General features: G+C 40.4%; 1 protein-coding gene across 1 annotated transcript; it reads left to right on the top strand.

Moving 5' to 3' along the window:
• Window positions 1–10587: 10587 nt before the first annotated feature.
• LOC310926721 (dual specificity protein phosphatase CDC14AB-like) lies at window positions 10588–19399 on the top strand (the record flags this gene model as incomplete). Its single annotated transcript, XM_083888908.1, has 14 exons — window positions 10588–10633; window positions 11142–11232; window positions 13549–13624; window positions 13718–13810; window positions 13904–13983; window positions 14268–14334; window positions 15184–15246; window positions 15887–15974; window positions 16068–16298; window positions 16366–16504; window positions 17579–17792; window positions 18519–18598; window positions 19007–19138; window positions 19351–19399. The coding sequence occupies 14 exons, from the start codon at window positions 10588–10590 to the stop codon at window positions 19397–19399; spliced, it is 1449 nt and encodes a 482-aa protein (XP_083745034.1).
• Window positions 19400–21020: the final 1621 nt, after the last annotated feature.

Consider the following 21020-nt stretch of genomic DNA (forward strand, 5'->3'; position numbering starts at 1 on the left):
AGTAAACAAAACAACTCTAAATATGGTTAATATTTTAGATTCCTCACAGTAGCCACCCTTTTGCTTTGTTGACAGCACTGCACACCCTCGGCCTTCTCTCAGTGAGCTTCATGATGTAGTCGCCTAGTATCATGTAAAGGTTTGGTATCATGGTAAAGAGAAATGACAGCCCATCATTACTTTGAGAAATGAAGGTCAGTGAGAAAAAAACAACCACTACTCAGGAAAAGCAACAAGCAGAAGAGATTTGTTTGGGCCAAGAGAATTTGTCTTTGTGCGACGCCTGAAAAAGGTGAGCAGATGGTCTCTACATGCATGGATCCCACCGTGAAGCATGAAGCAGGAGGAGGTGTGATGGTGTGGGGGTGCTTTACTGGTGACACTGTTGGGGATTTAAACCCAGTCGGTATAATATTATATTAGCTGTTATTGTGTAACATCCCTTTAATCCTAATAAGTGACACTTTTTGGGATTACACACATTGCTCATATATACTTAAATGTGACTGTTGTGTAGTGAACTGACTTTATTCTCAAAAACAAAAAATATCTCGGAATGACTTGAAATTTACCATCATAATAGTCGGCATCGCCCTGAACGAGGATCTGTCGAAAGTATTTGCAAACCTCTTAAGGAATAATTTTAATGAATTTTTGAAATTCATGAAATGATCCATTTGCCCTGATGCACTTTGACAGTGAGCTGACTTTCTTCAAAAAAAAAAAAAAAGTATCTTGGAATGACTTGAAATTTACCATCATAATAGGCGGCATTGCCCTGAACAAGGATCCATTAAAAACATTTGCAAACCTCTTAAGGAATAATTTTAATTAATTTTTGAAATTCAGGAAATGATCCATTTGCCCCTTTTTATAAAGGTTTTACCTGGAACCCTTTTGGAGGGTTCCACCAAGAACCCTTTTAAAACCCTTTATTCAGGAAAGTGGTTTTAAAGGGTACTCTGGATCAAAATGGTTCTTACTGGAACCATTAGTGTTACCAAGAACCCTTAAAAAACCCTTTCTTTGGTAAAGGGTTTTTCAGAAGCAAATGGTTCCAGGTAGAACCTCAGCCCTTGTAGAAGAACCCTTTTGGAACCCTTATTTCTAAGAGTGTAATTTAAATAACCACTCAAAGCTGGAGGAAACTTAAGTTTCTTCCATTTAAGAAGCCGAGAATCAAACCCTTGACCCTCTATTGGTAAGGCGACTCACTGTACCGCTCATCCATCATCAGTAGAACACTAGAGTGCTTGTTACAGTTGACTCATCGTCATCGTCTTACATGATATTATGATTCAAAATTCGAGCTTGCGGCGAAATTTTGATCTTGTAATCGAATAAACAGACAGACACAGTGTCGGATTATATAATCTGTGGACATGAGCATGAGAGAGTGTGTGTGTGTGTGTGTGTGTGTGTGTGTGTGTGTGTGTGTGTGTGTGTGTGTGTGTGTGTGTGTGTGTGTGTGTGTGTGTGTGCGTGTGTGTGTGTTTTCGAAAAAACAACAAAACAAACGGTGTTACTGTAAAGGGGATTTAATGAAACGCTGAGTGCAGCTGACGTGACTCTGTGGCCTGTGGAAACATGCAGGGACTAAATGTAGAGCAGTCATTATTGGGGATTAGCAGAACAGTCACGGTCAGATTAGGCTGCAGGCTCGACGCCTTTTATAACACGGCTGTTGGGAAAGAGACAGTATTTGCATATTTGAGTTGATATTTTCATGCATAAAAACCACTGGTCTTCCACCTCATGGTCATAGAAAAAGTGACCAAAAACATCTTCATCCACACGAAAACACAAACATTTTAGTCATCTGGCACAAGCAAAGAATCCCGATGGGGTCAATTTAGAGAGTTCAACTAAATATGAGCAGTGGGGATTAGGTGCCTTGCTCAGGGGTAGCCCAGCCCTTGACCTTGGGGGTGTCATGTGATCAACAATGAAGCAAAAGTATGAAAATTGACTTCAAGTTTCAAAGTTATTTACGAATAAAACTGCAAAACGACCCATTTCTGTATGATTTATTATTATATTATTACTTCATCATTATCGTCATGACTTTCGATGATGGAATTGCAAATCAGAACTGTTTTAAAAGTAAACTATGATGATATTACAAACGTTAACTGACACATCACACACAGAGATTTCACCGTTTTCTTTTTATTCTTTTATTTGTTTTCACACACATTAATACAAGAAAACATAAAAGTAGAAATCTATGAAGACTTATACAAAAAAAATACACCCAGAAGAACATGGTGTATGTAAAACAACAGAATTAACTCACATAATGTAAAATTATAAAATGATTAATATAAAATATGAATTGGTGGAGCCCTTTATATGAAGTGCAACAAAGGAACATTACAAAAAAAATGACTTTGACTGCCTCCAAACACCATTATAAAACACACTCACTTAACTTCACCTTACATTTGGTAAGGAAAATCGTCAAAGATAAACGCTAAGAATCTTATTTTTAATGTATATAAAAAAATAAGGATTATTATAAATCATGAGGTTCTGGATTGAGCGCGTATAGTCGGCCGTATACAAAAGTGGGCGTCGTCTTCCTGAGTTTGGACGTCCTCATTTGTCCGGCGCCGTTGAAAATTTGACATTTTTGAAATTGGACATTTTTTTTTTAATATCACATGTTGCCAGGCTCCTATTGGGCGATACCAGCTGTCAATCACAGTGGTGTCCACACTTCGGGACTTATTGTCCTCTACATTAGAACATGATGTACAAAAGAGACATCGTGTTCTATCTATTATTGAAGCGTTATTTCTGCCGCCCTGGTGGCCATTCAATAAATGATTACTTCCTGATTAGTCTCAAGCCTTCAAACAGGAAGAATATATGCAGCTTTTTTTTAATGGGGTATGACTGGACAGAAGCATGACATGTTCATGATTTTCCCTCCATTTATTAATAGAAAAACTCACCAACGCTAACTTTTTGAATGAGTCGATCATTTGTGCAGCTTTGAGAACATTCCAGCCGTCGTGGACAGTGGACAGTGAGGCTCCTCTCTTGGCATTCACCGCGTGCCTTAATTGACTGATTTTAAATCAAGGTCCACTGTGAACACTGAGAGAGTTGAGCCAAGAATCTGTTCCCCCCCCCTTCATTCACGAGACAGGGACAGTCACCTTGAGGACGAATCCTGCGTCGTCTCTTTTGAGTCTCTGTCTCCGGAATCACACACTTACTTTTATTTAAAGACGTCCACGTCAAACACGGCTCCTGCCGTTTGGAATCAGTCTGTAAAGGCAAAGACGAAGAAAACACTGTTATAATGCAATAAAAGAGAGAAAAAAAACCCTTAAAGGTCACGACGCCTTCTCCACATCGACCTGACCATCTCCATCCCCCCTTATTTCCCCCACACCGGTCAACTGTTTTCATCTCCTCGCCTCAAACGCAACACACAGAATCACACACACACACAAACACACAACAATAAATAAACCTTTTTTTTGTTAATGACATGTCAAGGACACATCAAGCAGGCAGCCATTACAGAGCAGAGCCCGCACTGGTCTGCACACATCTGAGCGAGGCTAGGTTTTAATGGAGGAGCTGCTTTTTGTCAATGTCAACACGCCTCAAACATCTCTCTCTCTCATATATATGTATATATATATATATATTTAAATATTTAAATAAAACAAAACAAATGTATCAACATCACATTATCATTATGTTACACATTACATTAGTGTCAAATAATGAGTCTAATGAACCATAATGGATCAGAATATCCAAAGACAAATAGCACTTATTATGCACATAATTGTGGATAAAGTGGAAAAAAAATTAAAATAAAAAATACACTGCAGTAAACACACACACAGCCACACACACACACACACACACGGTCATGTTGTTACATTGTTTCCCAAAAAAAAAAAAAAAAAAAAACAGACACAAAGAAACAAAGAGACAAACACAGAAAAATGTCCACGCTTGAATTAAAATTAAGAGATTTCTGAGAATAAATCTAACCTCACATTTTGTGACGACACTGAATGCAGCAGATTATTACCAGTGTGTGTGTGTGTGTGTGTGGGCCGTGGGCTATGCAGCATTAGCCTACATGCTCCATTAAAGGCCTGCACACACACACACACACACACACACACACACACACACACACACACACACTGAAGCCAAACAATAAAAGACTCCACAATATGGAAGCATATGAAAAACATGAATATTTACGTCTGCAGTCGCTTCAATCGCATGCATATGCATAATCCTAATCCTAATCCTGAACATGCTCCACATGTATAAATGTTTTTTTGTTTGTTTTTTGTTTTTTTTTAAAGAAAATAATAAAAAATAGTTCACCTAAATAAGCAGAGCGTCGACATCCGCAGTGAAACACGGATTCTTCTTGTCGCATTATCTCCTCCAGGATCCATCCCGAAGCCTTCACATCCTCCTCCTCCTCCTCCTCCTCCTCATCCTTTCATGCAGGACATTCAAGAGACAAAGATGATGTCTTCTCCTTGTGTCCGCCGTGGTTAAAATAAATAAATAAATGAAATAGAAATAAAGACACAGATATTACAGGTCTTAATATTCGAGAGGATTCGCTCTTGAATGGAATCGCAGGGCTTTTTAGCTTTGGTTTCATCCTCCCGGACAGTGCGGACGGGCGGGTGCTGCTGGATAATACGCGGAGGAAGAAGACGAGCTGGAGGGATGAGGCGGGGTGACGTCATCATGCAGACAGATGCTCTCTCTCTCTCTCTCTCTCTCTCTCTCTCTCTCTCTCTCTCTCTCTCTCTCTCTCTCTCTCTCTCTCTCTTTGCCCTTGGGATGTGTCGGCTCATTTTCACTGACTATTCTGCAGCACATGTTGTAATAATAATAATAATAATAATAACCATGGTTCTCAAAATCTAGTACGTGGAGGAGAATCAGAAAAATACCCTTTTACTGTATGCACCATGTGATCCGAGTGAGAAAAATGAATCACATTCACCATTATTTATGTATTTGTGCATAAAAGCTATAACAGTCCAGCCACATATAGGACTTTCTTGATCACGTGGATTAAGAAGACTATAGAAAAGATGCAATAGAATAAAATAGAGTCCATTTTGGTTAAAGGCGCCATATGTAAGAATGTGGCCAAAAACAGTTACTACATTCAAATTCAAAATACCGAGGTCTTTTAGGTTTTCGTTTTCTGACGTAACTGGCAACCCCGTGGTTGCTCGGCAGCTGAGACACTACTGACTGCGATGATTGGTAGGCGGCAGTAGGTGGCGGTAGGTGGCGCCATATGTCAAAACATTGAAATTATACACGTCGTGTTGTATCTTACTGCCCTCGTCTGTTCAGACACCAGCTACTGCGGCCAAAATGTTCCCAGACTCCTCCCCCCTCTTATCCTCCTCTCAGCCCACTTCATGGCATTTTTCAAAATCTGCCAATGGGCAAGATTTAGCCACAGAAGAGAGGATTTAGTTGTTTAGCTGTACCGCGACGGATCACGGATACACAAATTAACACTATTAAAGTGTTTTATGGCCAGTTGCTTTATATTTATTACATAATGCACCTTTAAGGTTAGGGTAAGGCTCTATAGAGAATGCATTAGACCAGCACACCTGATGAAGTGTATGTGATATTTGCAACTCAAAGAGCCTTAAATCAAAAAGGTGCACAATATTAGCAACAGCTTAAAGGTGCATTGTGTAATAAATCTAAATCAACTGGCCATAAAAATCCTCCTAATATGTCACAGAGACTCAGGAATAATGTTCATATAACAAACTGAACTCACCAACAACAACAGTACAAACAAAATATTTGCATTAAAAAAATATTTTGCAGACTGCAAATCATGTTTATGTTTTGAAATCATGTTTTGGCATGTGGCGCCACCTACCGCCGTCTACCAATCATCGCAGTCAGTAGAGTCTCAGCTGCCGAGCAACCACTGGTTGCCAGTTACGTCAGAAAACGAAACCTGAAAGACAGCTGTATTTTTGAATTTGAGTGTAGTAACTGTTTTTGGCCACGTTCTTACATATGGCGCCTTTAATAATACAGGAAAACACAACAACATGAACTGAAAGACGACGTCAACACGAGCGACCGATTCAATAAAGAGCCGCAACGAACGATTCTTTTCGTGATCGATTACTCGTTTACGATTAAGTGATCATTTGGTCCGTAAAATGTTGATCAGTGTTTGTCAAACGTGGAAATAATGAGCTTCTCAGATGTCTTTGTTTTGTCCACAAACCAAAATGATTCAGTTATAATGATTTCTTTGTTCAGAAATCAGTTTTAATCATGAAAAAATGCTCCAAACCGATGAATCGATTATGAAAACAGCTGACGATCCATTTAGTAATCGATTAGTCGAGTCGTTGTTTCAGCTCTACCATTCTCTCGAGTGTTGCGTTCATGGTCAGTGATACTGTAGGAATATTTCGGTCTTTCTCTTGTTATTTCTCAGTGACACCTGACTTCTCCAGGCCAGGCCACTAAAAAGCAGAGGCGGAAAGTAACGAAATACATTTACTCAAGTTACTGTATTGAATACTTTTTTTTGTGTATTTTGTATTTTTTAAGTACAATTTAAAATCAGGATTTTGTATTTTTACTTGAGTACGTGAACGTAGAGGGCGTGGCCAAAAGTGATGTAATATCTTGTGTCGCTCGTGAGCTCCAAAATAGTTTTGGATTTCTGACCCCTTGTCATATTTCTACTACCCTCACACCCCACCAGAGCCGTTTCTTGCTATATGCGGACTATGCAGCTGCATAGGGCCACACAGCCACCAGGGGGCCCCCAAATTGCAAGTTGCAGACTCATATTTTATTATATTTTTGAGAATTAAAAGTACCCGTCTTTATTTGCATGTATTGGATGCATTCATTATGCTGATATTTGCAAAGCATGTAAGTGTTTGTGGGGTAAGTTAGGAATCTCTACCTTGAGTTTGAAAAAACAGGGGCCCCCAAATAGTATCTCGCATAGGGCCCCCAAACAGCTAGAAACGGCCCTGCAAGTAACTTTTACTTAAAGTGCATTTCAAATGAACTACTTTTTTACTTCTACTTGAGTAATATTCCATCAAAGTATTGGTACTTGAGTACAATATTTTAGTACTTTTTCCACCTCTGTTAAAAAAGTCAGGGTTCTGGACTGTGTGTGTGGAGCACAGACTGGCTCTAAATCAATGAACGTGATCTTTCTTCAGGACCAAAGTGAACCTGTGAAAACTGTGAGCGACATCGGCGCCGTGACTCAGCGCCTTCTTCTTCCTGCCAACCGAGCATAATGGTTGTAAGATTATTGCTGCTGCTGCTGCTGCTGCTGCTGCTGCTGCTGCTGCTGCTGCTGCTGCAGGACATGTTATGCCAGATCTGATGAATGCCACAGATTTCCTCTGAGTGCACATTTCAGCAGAAAAAAACAAAGAAGGAACGGATCTGCTGTGACTCTGGAGGGTGAAATCCGGCCCAGTGAAGTGCTGCGTGAGCGGGACTCAGTCCAGGCGCTGAGGGTCCATCACGCTATCGTTTCAACGTGAACGACTTCCTTTTCCCTTTTTCCACCACAAAGACACAAACCGGCAGATGACACTTGATGATGACATCATGGCTCCTGAGCAGAGCCAATGAAATGTTGTTTGAACAGCACAGCCAGAGAGCAGCTTATTCAACAGTTATAATAATAATAATAATACATGTTATTTATAGGGCACTTTTAGGTCATAAAAGGCGATAAAATTAAGATTAAGCCTTACACAACTCCTTATATGGACATCCTGTGTGTGTGTGTTTATAGATCACATCTTCAGACTGTGAAAAATGTTTTCTTGTGTCGTTGAATCGAAGTTATGACTAGTTTTATATTGCATTTTTTTAAAAAAACACCCCAAAAGAAATCATAATTGTGCAGTTATCACAAAATATATATTTTATTTTTGTCCATAAACTATAAAAATTGAGGCAAGCGAACTTTGAACTGTGATTTTTTTTTTTTAAATAAACACTTTTTGTATTTGAAAAAATGTAAAATTTCAAAGTTTTTTTTTTTATCAGCGTCAGCAGGTGTTATAATGTGAGTGAACACCAGAGGGCAGTCTTTCTTTTTAGAAGACTAACTCATGAAACGTGACTATTTAGAATTGCCACATTTCATTCCTGCCTTTTTGAAAAATGAACCAAACTGCAAAGACAAAGAGACAAAAATAATTATAATGAATTATTATTAATAATTAATCAATCATATCGTAACGGTGCCATATGTAAGAATGTGGCCAAAAACAGTTACTACATTCAAATCATTTAAAAAAGAGGTCTTTTAGGTTTCGTTTTCTGACGTAACTAGCAACCCGTGGTTGCTCTGCAGCTGAGACTCTACTGACTGCAATGATTGGTAGACGGCGGTAGGTGGCGCCACATGCCAAAACATGATTTCAGAACATAAACATGATTTGCAGTCTGCAAAAATATATAATTTTAATGCAAATATTTTGTCTGTACTGTTGTTGTTGGTGAGTTCAGTTTGTTATATGAACATTATTCCTGAGTCTCTGTGACATATTAGGAGGATTTTATGGCCAGTTGCTTTAGATTTATTACATAATGCACCTTTAATGATAACTTATATCATAATCTTTATTATTAATTCTGCTTTCTGTAGTTTTGGCCACAGCATCATCATGTTACATCTGTTCCACCATCTTTTTAGAGCTTTTATGAGCGTGACGTCAGCGTCCTCAGCTGTTAATCGCACGTCTAATTGGCTAAAGAGAGGAGATGAAGCTCAGACCAGGAATAGTGTGTGTGTGTGTGGGGGGGGGGGGGTGTGTGTGGGTGTGTGTGTGTGTGTGTGTGGGGGGGGGGGTGTGTGTGTGTGTGTGTGTGTGTGTGTGTGTGTGTGTGTGTGTGTGTGTGTGTGTGTGTGTGTGTGTGTGTGTGTGTGTGTGTGTGTGTGTGTGTGTGTGTGTGTGTGATTTTAATGATTTTACTTCACATCTCAACGGAAGATTCCAGGAACATTAGCGCGTCTGCAAACAAGTTTAATAAGCAGCCAAACGCTGATCGTACCATCGCCAGCTCACACTCACATGTGAAAGTCACAGCTCAGCCGGAGCAGAACCCGGGAGCTCAGACCATGTGACGCCCTCGAGTGACAGCAGCGAGTTACATTCCTCAGACTTTACAGAGAAACACTGTCGGTGTGACCGAACATACACTCTGAGCAAGGCAGCGTTCAAACACTATTCAAATCTAAAGCAACTGGCCATAAAATCCTCCTAATATGCCACAGACACAGTGGCCGAAAACAGTTACTACATTCAAATTCAAAATACCGAGGTCTTTTAGGTTCCGTTTTCTGACCTAACTGGCAACCCGTGGTTGCTCGGTAGCTGAGATTCTACTGACTTCAATGATTGGTAGACACTGGTAGGTGGCGCCACATGCAAAAAAAAACATGATTTCAAAACATAAACATGATTTGCAGTCTGCAAAATATTTTTTTTAATGCAAATATTTTGTCTGTACTGTTGTTGTTGGTGAGTTCAGTTTGTTATATGAACATTATTCCTGAGTCTCTGTGACATATTAGGAGGATTTTATGGCCAGTTGATTTAGATTTATTACATAATACACCTTTAATTATAGTTTTTATTTTGATTTCAGTTCTTATTATGCTCAGTTGGCAGGAGTACTTTCAAAAAAAATCATTTTTTTATTTTTTTCCAATTTTAGTTTTGCGTTATTTCATTTTCGTTTTCGAAAGGTATGTGATGTGAAATTATATCATTCATGTCATTTAAAAAAACAAACAAAAACAACGAGTGAATGAATTCATAGAGTTAATCTAGTTAATGTGTGAAATAATCAATTAGATTCACACCAACACAAACTGTTATTAAGATCCGTCCACGGTATGTCACAGGTGTATAAGTAAGGTCTATCAGTCATATCTTTATCGTCTATGTCCTCACAACTATAGAATGATGTGTGTGTGTGTGTATGTGTGTTTAATAAGGTCTCTTTTAGAAATAAAAACTAGAAAATCCAAATATGTATACATGTATATAAGTCTGAAAAATCCCAAACTATCATGACCCTGACATTTAAGGGTAATGCTTTGTTTAATCTGTCCAAACGAATGGAGGTCAATACAGTGTCCTGTAAGAAGAAGAGCTGAGCGTGTGCGTGCGTGCGTGCGTGCGTGCGTGTGTGTGTGTGTACAAAGACAGAGCAGCAGCAGAGATTACTGCACTCTCTAACTCTGACTGCGCGGCGTCCTCAGCCTCCTCAGCTCAGATTATGACTGGAATATTCTGGCATTCTCACACACACACACAGACACACACACACACTCATTGATCACTGATGCTGAACTGTTCACTCTGATTGAAGTGTGTTTGGACACTCTCGACATACGAGGACAGTTGTGGACAGTTGTGGACAGACAGACACTGGATTTCCTGACATCACGATGTGTGTGAGTGTGAACGTGAAGTGGCCTCAGACCAGATAACAACAGGAAACACACGCTGAGACACACACACATGTCAGATGGCGGAGGAACACCAACTCTCCGCTGCGTCAGAATTCATCAAAGGTCAGTTGTGAACGTGTTCTATAGACTATAATGTCTATAACACCAGTGTGTTTGACTTTAGTTTATGTTTATTTTAAACATAAAGATGATCCAATGTTCAATTCACAAAGAGAGTGAGAAGAAGTGTAAAACTTCTTCTTTAATATTGAAACACCTATTTTACAAATGTACATACATGGTGAGAAGTTTTGAAATAAAATAAGCACGCACTTGTATTTGTAGCCACTTTATGGACATTTTCTGACATAAATACTGACTTCATCAGGACCAGTAGTCCTCATGGAGACCAAAACCTGGTCCTAATGAGGCCGAACCAAACGTCTAATTAGGATTTGAATCATCTTTTTGATGGAGTCAAGGTTCTAGTTTGATGTGTGACACGTTAAATGGTGTTAAAGGAACCGTTTTGGGTTCCTGTTGACTGTGTGTGTGTGTGTGTGTGTGTGTGTGTGTGTGTGTGTGTGTGTGTGTGTGTGTGTGTGTGCGTGTGTGTGTGTGCGTTCCACAGAGAGACTGTACTTTGCGACGTTTCGTGTCAAACCCAAGAACACGGCGAACACACACTACTTCAGCACAGACGAGGAGTTCAACTATGAGAGGTGAACAGGAGCTGCCTCAACAGAGAATTTATTTATTTATTTATTTATTTATTTATTTATTTAAAGGTGCATTATGTAATTTATCTAAAGCGACTGGCCTTAAAATCCTCCTAATATGTCACAGAGACTCAGGAATAATGTTCATATAACAAACTGAACTCACCAACAACAACAACAGTACAGACATTTTGCAGACTGCAAATCATGTTTATGTTTTGAAATCATGTTTTGGCGTCATGTGGCGCCACCTACCGCCGTCTACCAATCATTACAGTCAGTAGAGTCTCAGCTGCCGAGCAACCACGGGTTGCCAGTTACGTCAGAAAAACGAAACCTAAAAGACCTCGTTATTTTGAATTTGAATGTAGTAACCGTTTTTGGCCACATTCTTACATATTAATTAATTAAATTATCACACAGTGTGTATTTTTGGACAAATGTACAGTTTTCACCCATTCACACATCTTTCATATCCATTCACCCACTGCAACATGGGCTTAAGAGTCAATCCTAACTCCTCACAACTACTTGTACTTCTATTTTATATCAGAAAATGACTTTTGACACTTAAGTACAGTAAAATTCATATACTTTTAAGACTTTTAACTTAAGTAGTATTAAAGAAATGACTCCGACTTCTACCAAAGTCATTTTCTGGTTAAGATACTTGCACTTTTACCACCTTTTTAGGTACTTTATACAAGACTGTTTAACGTGGGGAAAAAAAATATATAAATATATATATATACAGATAGATATTTATATATAGATACATATCTATAGCTATAGACTGTGGTTAAAGTTGGAAGGTTTGTTAACGTGCCACCAGGGGGCGCCTGTACCTCAGCATAACTGACAGCAGGTAGAGATTAGTGTATGTTCATCATGTGAATATTTGATTAGAGTCGAAGCAGCTCATGAAGAAAATACAGCTGATATATATATACAGTATATATGTACATATATTTGTATGCATATATACAGTGTATATATAGTGTATATATGGTCATCCCAAGTGTGTGAGATGTGGGTCAACACGAGCTCAGTGTCTGTGATCTCGTGACAGACAGGGGATTTAGGACAAACACAGACTGACGTCATTCCTGTCTGTCGTTCTATTCACCTGCTGCTGTGACGACCAGCGTCAACACAGAGTGACAATCGTACACTTTAATAGCGTTAATTTGTGTATTCGTGATCCATCGCGGCACAGCTAAATCAACTAAATCCTCTCTTCTGTGGCTAAATCTTGCCCGTTTTGAAAAAATGCCATGAAGCAGGCTGAGAGGAGGACAAGAGGGGGGAGGAGTCTGGGAACATTTTGGCCGCAGTAGCTGGTGTTTGAACAGACGGGGGCAGTAAGATACAACACGACGTGTATAATTTCAAGATTTTTACACTAAACTGTGACGTTTTGCACCTGGATCAACAAATAACATTAACTAGATAAACATAAATACTGGTTTACTCTGGGAAAAAAAGGAGTTTATGGATATAGTAGTTACACTTAAAGGTGCCATATGTAAGAATGTGGCCAAAAACGGTTACTACATTCAAATTAAAAAATACCAAGGTCTTTTAGGATTCGTTTTCTGACGTAACTGGCAACCCGTGGTTGCTCGGCAGCTGCGACTCTACCGACTGCAATGATTGGTAGACGGCGGTAGGTGGCGCCACATGACGCCAAAACATATGGCGTCATGTCACAGAGACTCAGGAATAATGTTCATATAACAAACTGAACTCACCAACAACAACAGTACAGACAAAATATTTGCATTAAAAAAAATATATTTTGCAGACTGCAAATCATGTTTATGTTTTGAAATCATGTTTTGGCATGTGGCGCCACCTACCACCGTCTACCAATCATTGCAGTCAGTAGAGTCTCAGCTGCCGAGCAACCACGGGTTGCCAGTTACGTCAGAAAACGAAACCTAAAAGACCTCGGTATTTTGAATTTGAATGTAGTAACTGTTTTTGGCCACATTTTTACATCTTACATATGGCGCCTTTACAACTGCTTGAGTTTGTCATTTTTATGACGAAATCAAACAATTTAAAGAACATTATTTTAAAAAATCTGATTTTTTCCATTACTCTACTGGGCCGGATGTTAACACCGGCGTGCCAGTTTTGGTCCAAGGGCCACCAGTTGCTTCGTATTGTGATGCCAACAAAGACTTTACATGTTTTGACTTTTTTAAAGTTTATATATTTGTTACTAAAGCGTTGTAAGATTAGCGCTCACCTTCATAACACGAAGGCTGCAGATGCAATGACGAGGCTGTTTGTGCAAAAACGCTTGTGTTGCAGTTTCTACTCTGACTTTGGTCCTCTCAACCTGGCCATGCTGTACAGATACTGCTGCAGACTCAACAAGAAGCTCAAGGTAAAGTCACTCTGACCACGTTCATGTGTTCATGTGTTCATGTGTTCATCAAAGTGCTGCGATCGCTGACGGCTCACTGTTTCATCACATCAGTCCTTCACCACGTCCAGGAAGACGCTGGTCCACTTCACCGGCTATGACCAGAAGAAAAGAGCCAATGCTGCCGTCCTCATCGGAGCCTTTGCTGTAAATATCTCTCTATTCATTCATTCATTCATTCATTCATTCATTCATTCATCCATGTATTGAATTAACTGTAAAAAAACGTCTTTCCTGCAGGTCATCTATTTGAGAAGAAGTCCAGAGGAGGCGTACGAGACACTTCTCTCAGGAAGCAAAACAGGCTACCTGTCGTTCAGGTACACACACACACACACACACACACACACACACCCTAAAACCTGGTCTTAGTCCTCAAAAAGCCACTTAAGGTTGTGTGGTCGGCCAAATTGTCCTCAAAAGGTGAAAATAAAAAAGACACGCACACACACACACACACACACACACACACACACACACACACACACACACACACACACACACACACAGTTGTTTGTACATGTCATTAGCAAATACAAATATGTAATATGTAAATACTTTGTTTATATTTCTTCGTGTGTGTGTGTGTGTGTGTGTGTCACAGAGACGCAGCAGTAGGAGAGTGTTCCTTTAATCTCTCAGTGCTCGACTGCTTACAAGCCATTCACAAGGTAAACACGATTACAACCGTATATATACATATATAGTATATATATGTATATATATATACATATATATACTATATATGTTGACCCTCAACCCTCCATCTGACCTCATGTTGTATTTAGTTCCTTTTATCATTTTCCAAACTGAAATTGCAGTTTGAAACGCAATTCATAATTCTTCTCATTTGAACTCTTCTACACTCTTAGAAATAAGGGTTCCAAAAGGGTTCTTCTACAAGGGCTGAGGTTTTACCTGGAACCATTTGCTTCTGAAAAACCCTTTCCTGAAGAAATAGTTTTTCAAGGGTTCTTGGTAACACTAATGGTTCCAGTAAGAACCATTTTGATCCAGAGAACCCTTTAAAACCCCTTTCCTGAATAAAGGGTTTTAAAAGGGTTCCAGGTAGAACCTTCATAAAAAGGTTCCACCTGGAGCCAAAAAGGGTTCTCCTATGAGGACAAGCCGAAGAACCTTGTATGGTTCTACTTTTATTTCTAAGAGTGCATCTTCTGTACAAATGAAGTAATTATCCTCGCAGTAGAACACAGAGCAGCTAATGCTAATGCTAATTAGCTAATGCTCTATTTGTCTAATTTAGATCAAAAAACGACCGAAACCCAAAGAAACAACAAGATTGGGAACCTGTGCGATAATACATGTAGAAAGTACGTACTGTACTTTACGCTCAGTAGACTCTGTTTTGGCTCTTTTGTTACATCACACTAAACTGTTTTGAACATAAAACAGCTGCAATCTCTTGTTTGTTGTGTAACATATTATCCACTTACTCTTTAATCCCGTACTCTTTTGAAAAGTTTAAAGCCGCTCTGACTCTGCTCGCCTCCCTCCTCCAGGCGTCACACTGCCGTTTCCTGGACTTTGAGCGATTTAACGTCGATGAATACGAACATTATGAGGTGAGAGTGTCGCAAGGAGCTGTGTGTCGTAACGAGTAAACGGTGAGAGTGAGCGTGTTGTGGAAATTCTCTGCTGCTGGCGAAGAATGAAATAGAGAACTTCTGCCGGCCGACGAGGTTTTATTTTCTTTGCAACTTCGCTTTCGCAATTCCTCCAATAGACAAAGGAGTCTGCCTTTCCCGGCTGTGTTTACACACCTATTTGTCAACTGTCGGGGAGCTGACTCCCTGCGGATGTTGCTGGTTCAGTCTAGACATCCATATTACACAAAATATACAAAACACAATACATAAAATAGACCATGTTGTGTTGTCATGTTTCTACGGCAACCCGGAAAAACTACAAATCAACCAGTGTTTAACATTTTGAAGAAGAATGACATACTTTTTGGGACACAAAGGCCACCGTAGTTCCACCCTAAGAAGAGAGGAGGTGAAATGGGAAACCTTTAATGACAAATATAATAATAAAAAAACTATTATTCCCAGAACTTCTCAATGGATTGAGAAGTTTTTTTGGCCCATACTACAGTCACATTTTTTATATGTTCTATATATGTATATATGTATATATATATATATATGTATATATATATATACATATATATATATATATATATACTTCCTGTGTCGTCTTCAGCGCGTAGAAAACGGGGACATGAACTGGATCGTTCCGGGGAAGTTGCTGGCGTTCAGCAGTCCTCACCCTCACAGTAAGATAGAGAACGGTGAGTCACGACCACGCAACGGAATTCATCGGATGCAAAAATCGTATACAACAGAAATGAAACCGCTAATCCGCGCCGTCTTTTTTTCCGCAGGTTACCCTCTCCACGCACCTGAGGCCTACTTCCCGTACTTTCGCCAAAACGGCGTCAGGGCCGTGGTCCGTCTGAACCGCAAGTTGTACGACGGCAGGCGCTTCGAGGGCGCCGGCTTCGACCACCACGACCTCTTCTTCCTGGACGGGACGACGCCCACCGACCTCATCGCCCGACGCTTCCTGCACGTGTGCGAGAGCGCAGACGGAGGCGTGGCCGTGCACTGTAAAGGTACCGCCTCTTTTTCTTTACTCATTTGTCCGGGGGGCTCCGCTGACTCGCCGTCTCTTAAACACAGCCGGCCTGGGCCGCACGGGCACTCTCATTGGCTGTTACCTGATGAAGCACTTCCGCTTCACGGCGGCTGAAGCCATCGCCTGGATCAGGATCTGCCGACCCGGGTCTGTCATTGGTCCACAACAGAACTTCTTGGAAGAGTGAGTCATCAGCTATGTCTCTATTTTACGCTAGCATTCAAAAGTTTGGGATCGCATATTCAAATTTTGTCCATTAAAGGGCACATATTATGCTAAATCAACTTTTTAATCATTCAAATCCGTATATTTGGGACTCTGGAGGTCCTGTCAGTCGGTAAAGTGTGAAAAAAGATGACTCAGTTGTGTTTTTGTGGTCCTCCTCAGTCTAAGTACAGGAGATAAAACACGCCACGTTGACTTCCGCACTCACTGGGACGTCACAATGCGCTAAATTCCTGGAATTGTTGTCTCGCCGAGCTCCGCTTTGTCCGTAAAACACGCGAGAGAGTGATGGCGAGGGCAACGGTATCCGAAAACCGGAAGTTTGCGAAAAGTTCTATTCTTGGCTCCACAGTGCAGCACAGAGTTCTACACAAACTTCCAGCTTCAGAGGATTTATCTGTCCAGTGGATACATGTTATATATGACGGCAATGTGCCTGCAAGAGCCTGCAAATTATCACTTTTTCCAAATGCTAACTGCTGTTAGCTCCCAGTAGCCTCTGTGGCTGATGTCATTTCCTGTCCCTTAAGTTTCGTTTTACTTTTTTTTTTTTTTTTAAGGTGGACCTAAACAGATACTACTAAACAGAGCGTTCTGAACAGGGCTGTTTTGGCAGAGTGATTGAACTGCTGTGGTGCTTCATCCTTATGGTATTTTGACCAAAGCATGTCACAGACATGTTCATTAGGACACAAGGGAACTAGGTTCACTCGGAGAAATAGGGTATAATATGACCCCTTTAAAAAGAATGGCAAAATTAATTGAAAATATAGTCAAGACATTGACAAGATGAGAAATAATGATTTTGTATTCAAAATAATCGTTTTTGCTGTTGTCAAAGAACCAGCAAATCTGTTTTCAGCTGTGCTAACATCTTTGCACACAGGTTTTCAAGGGTTTTCCAATCATCCAATAGCCTTCTAACGCGATTAGCAAACACAACGTACCATTAGAACACTGGAAATGGGCTGGAAGTGAGCCCAAACTTTTGACCGGTCGTGTCCCTTCATTTGTGTGTGTGTGTGTGTGTAGGAAACAGCACAGTATGTGGGTCCAGGGCGACGTCCATCGCTCCAAACAGAAGCTGCTTCAGCAGAGGCTGAGTCGACGGCAGCGGCTTCAGCAGCAGATGGACGGCGGCCTTGACTCTGACGACGGCAAACGGGACGCCATGTCCCGCCTCTTCTCGAGCATGGGCGACCTGGCACTCAACGCCACGCTGCACAAATCGTACAGCATGGACGAGGTGAGGCGGGACTTGTAAATGACGCTGCAGTTCTATAAACATGTCACAAGTGTCTCGTCTTAACATATAACTTCTATGATACAACTCCTCCCCCATTTTGTCCTTTCACCCCAACCTGTCGAGGCAGATCGCCACACATTTTGAGTCTGCTTCTGCAGTGTATTTACATAAAGAGTTTCCCGTGGTCCTTGAATGCAACTCAGATACAACACAGAGAAGGAGAGCAACTATGTCACTTCTTTACATTATTAAAGGTGCATTATGTAATAAATCTAAAGCAACTGGTCATAAAATCCTCCTTATATGTCACAGAGACTCAGGAATAATGTTCATATAACAAACTGAACTCACCAACAACAACAGTGCAGACAAAATAAAAAAATATTTACAGACTGCAAATCATGTTTATGTTTTGAAATCATGTTTTGGAATGTGGCGCCACCTACCGCCGTCTACCAATCATTGCAGTCCGTAGAGTCTCAGCTGCCGAGCACGACCACGGGTTGCCAGTTAAGTCAGAAAACGAAACCTTCAAAGACCTCGGTATTTTGAATTTGAATGTAGTAACCGTTTTTGGCCACATTATTACATATGGCGCCTTTATTGTTTGTTTCCTGACATCTCATGAGGGAGAATACTGCGTATCGTAGCTTTTAAAGTATTTAAAAACTCAGCAGATCATGTGATCACACACTCATAACCTTTTCTCTGTGTTTGTGTGTGCAGAACTGTAAAGACAGCAGTCTGACTCAGGGAGACAAACTGAGAGCACTGAAGGGAAAGAGATCAGAGTCACCATCTACAAGGTAACTGCTCTTCATGTGTGTGTGTGTGTGTGTGTGTGTGTGTGTGTGTGTGTGTGTGTGTGTGTGTGTGTGTGTGTGTGTGTGTGTGTGTGTGTGTGTGTGTGTGCTTTTAACTTTCAAATATTTGTATATAATCACTATTTAGTGCAGTACAGAGTGCGTATTGAGTGATTTCAAACACTACCTCGGTGTTTGAGAGGGAGAAAGAACTGAGCAACGTGGCGCCAGGTAACAGGAAGTACGTTTGTGGACACCTGGTGGACAGGTGGAGTATGACAGGATGCCAGTAAACACGTGACGACACTCTGAATTGTCGTTTCACTTCCTCTGTACCTACTATATACAGAATAAAGTGAGTAACGTTTAGATAAGAGTTGATGTTTATCTTGGTAAGTGTGTCTTTTTCAGGATTATCCTGTCGAAGTCCTCTCACTGCTCCATCATTCCACCCTCTAAGTCCACCAAAGTCCCACTGTCCTTCTCGTCCTCGTCCTCTAAGAAGCTTGTGCGAAGCTCCTCCTCCATCCCTCACATCAAGAGGTGAGAGTCCACCTTGATTTCAAGCCTATTATGTTTCCATTCCCTTCTATATCAGGTGTATATTTTATGACATGAGCCTCTTGTTAAGTGACTAAAATCAGCTTTTTTCCCTCATACACCAAGCGTGTAAATCTGTGAAAACCTGTGTCTTGTGGACGCACTTGTTGTGACTCTTTCCCTGCGTTGTTGTTGTTGTTGTTTTGTCTCCTCAGTCCTTTCAGCCTCAGTCTGTTCAGCTCCAGACCTGCTGTCATTCACTGATTTCACCGCGCCAGGTTTCTACGACATCACGTCGCGACACTGAGCTGCGTCTTTCGATTTTAAAGCTTTATTTTACTGAATATTTCTGAGCAGAAACAGTTCATGATATAATATATGAATTGCTTTAAAGATAATTATTGAGTATGAACACTTTGTGTATTTATCAAATTGGGTTCGAATGATAATAAAAGGTTAATGAAACCATTTATTGTGTGTTTTTTTCCCCCGTACAAATGGAAAATGTTTGCTTTCTCTTCTTGTTTCTTGTCATAGAAATGCTTGCTATGCAAATGTTAAAATGCTAATAAAACATCTCTATAATCACTGGTTTAATCTGTTTCTTTATCTGTTAAATAAAGTTTCATCAAAGTACAGACTTTAGTTTTTATTCCTTACTCCTTCCTTCCCTTCCCTTCTTTTTGCATCTACTCCAAATAGAGTCCAATGTTTATTTTGAGTCTACGGGACAATTCCAATTCCTCTCTTTACCCTTAATCTTAAAGGTGAAGTAAGTAGTTTATAGTGCCATCTAGAGGAGAGGCTGAAATTTACAACAAAGAACTGCTCATCTGCTCACCCCCTCCCTTCCCTGAGCGCTACGGTATCCTCAGCTGGTCAAATGTCGTCCTCGTCGTCTTTCTCCGTGTCAGCAGATGAGGTTCGTGAGGCGAGGGAGAGGGCGAGCGACCGCGGCCGTAGCAGACGAAGCGGAGAGAGTGGAGGCGGGACTTCTGCTACAAGTAAAGAGAAGCTTGATTTGTTCTGACAGGCTCCGGTAGAAACATGGCGTCTCGCTGCTAACAGTGGCTATGCAACCACGGCCCGCGACCATGTTATTTTTCATGACTTTTTGAAACACTACGAAAATGAAACAAAAACTATTATACAGCGACTAGACAATGCAGGAGCACATAATATGTATAAAAAAGTGGATTTTGGGTTATATAAACCCATAAATACTACACATTGTCCCTTTAACTGGCCTCAAAACCAAGTGTTGAGGGTTATTTTGTCACTTAGAAATGGGACACCCCTTAAATGCAGATACGTCTTCAGACTGTAGGGGGCAGAATAACGCGAAAGCTGCGTCCAGTCTGTCAACTCCAAAAAAGAAGAAGAAGAAGAAGAACACATTTACGTCAGGATTATTTATTACGATCCGTTTGTCAGTCAAGTTATTAGGTTGTCAGTTAGTTATAAGATGATACTCATACAAATATTCAGCTGACAGTTACCACACACCAAGGCTTATTGACAAAAGATCGTAAAATAAAAATAAATGTTACGCAACAATGACGTCAGTAATCCATAATATGGGCCTAAACTAAGATAATACAATGGTTTTCATACTTTTTATATCTCTATTAACAAAGAAAACACTTCATTTGTAGCGTACTCGTTTCGCTGCTTTCGGCGCCATCTTTCTTATGTCAAAACACGCAATGCATTCTGGGTAGCCCTTGCTCCCAAGGGTATTCTCGGAAAAAATCTCAATATTGAGGGCGATACAGCCCTTAAACTTGCCCCTCAACTTAATTTTTCTGAGAATCGGGACAGGACTTGCACTAGAGGGAGCGCACATTTTTGAGATTGAGGGTTAAGCGAGGAATTGGAATTCACC

The sequence above is a fragment of the Microchirus variegatus genome (genome assembly GCF_963457635.1).
Source record: "Microchirus variegatus genome assembly, chromosome: 5".
Classification (NCBI taxonomy): Eukaryota; Metazoa; Chordata; class Actinopteri; order Pleuronectiformes; family Soleidae; genus Microchirus; species Microchirus variegatus.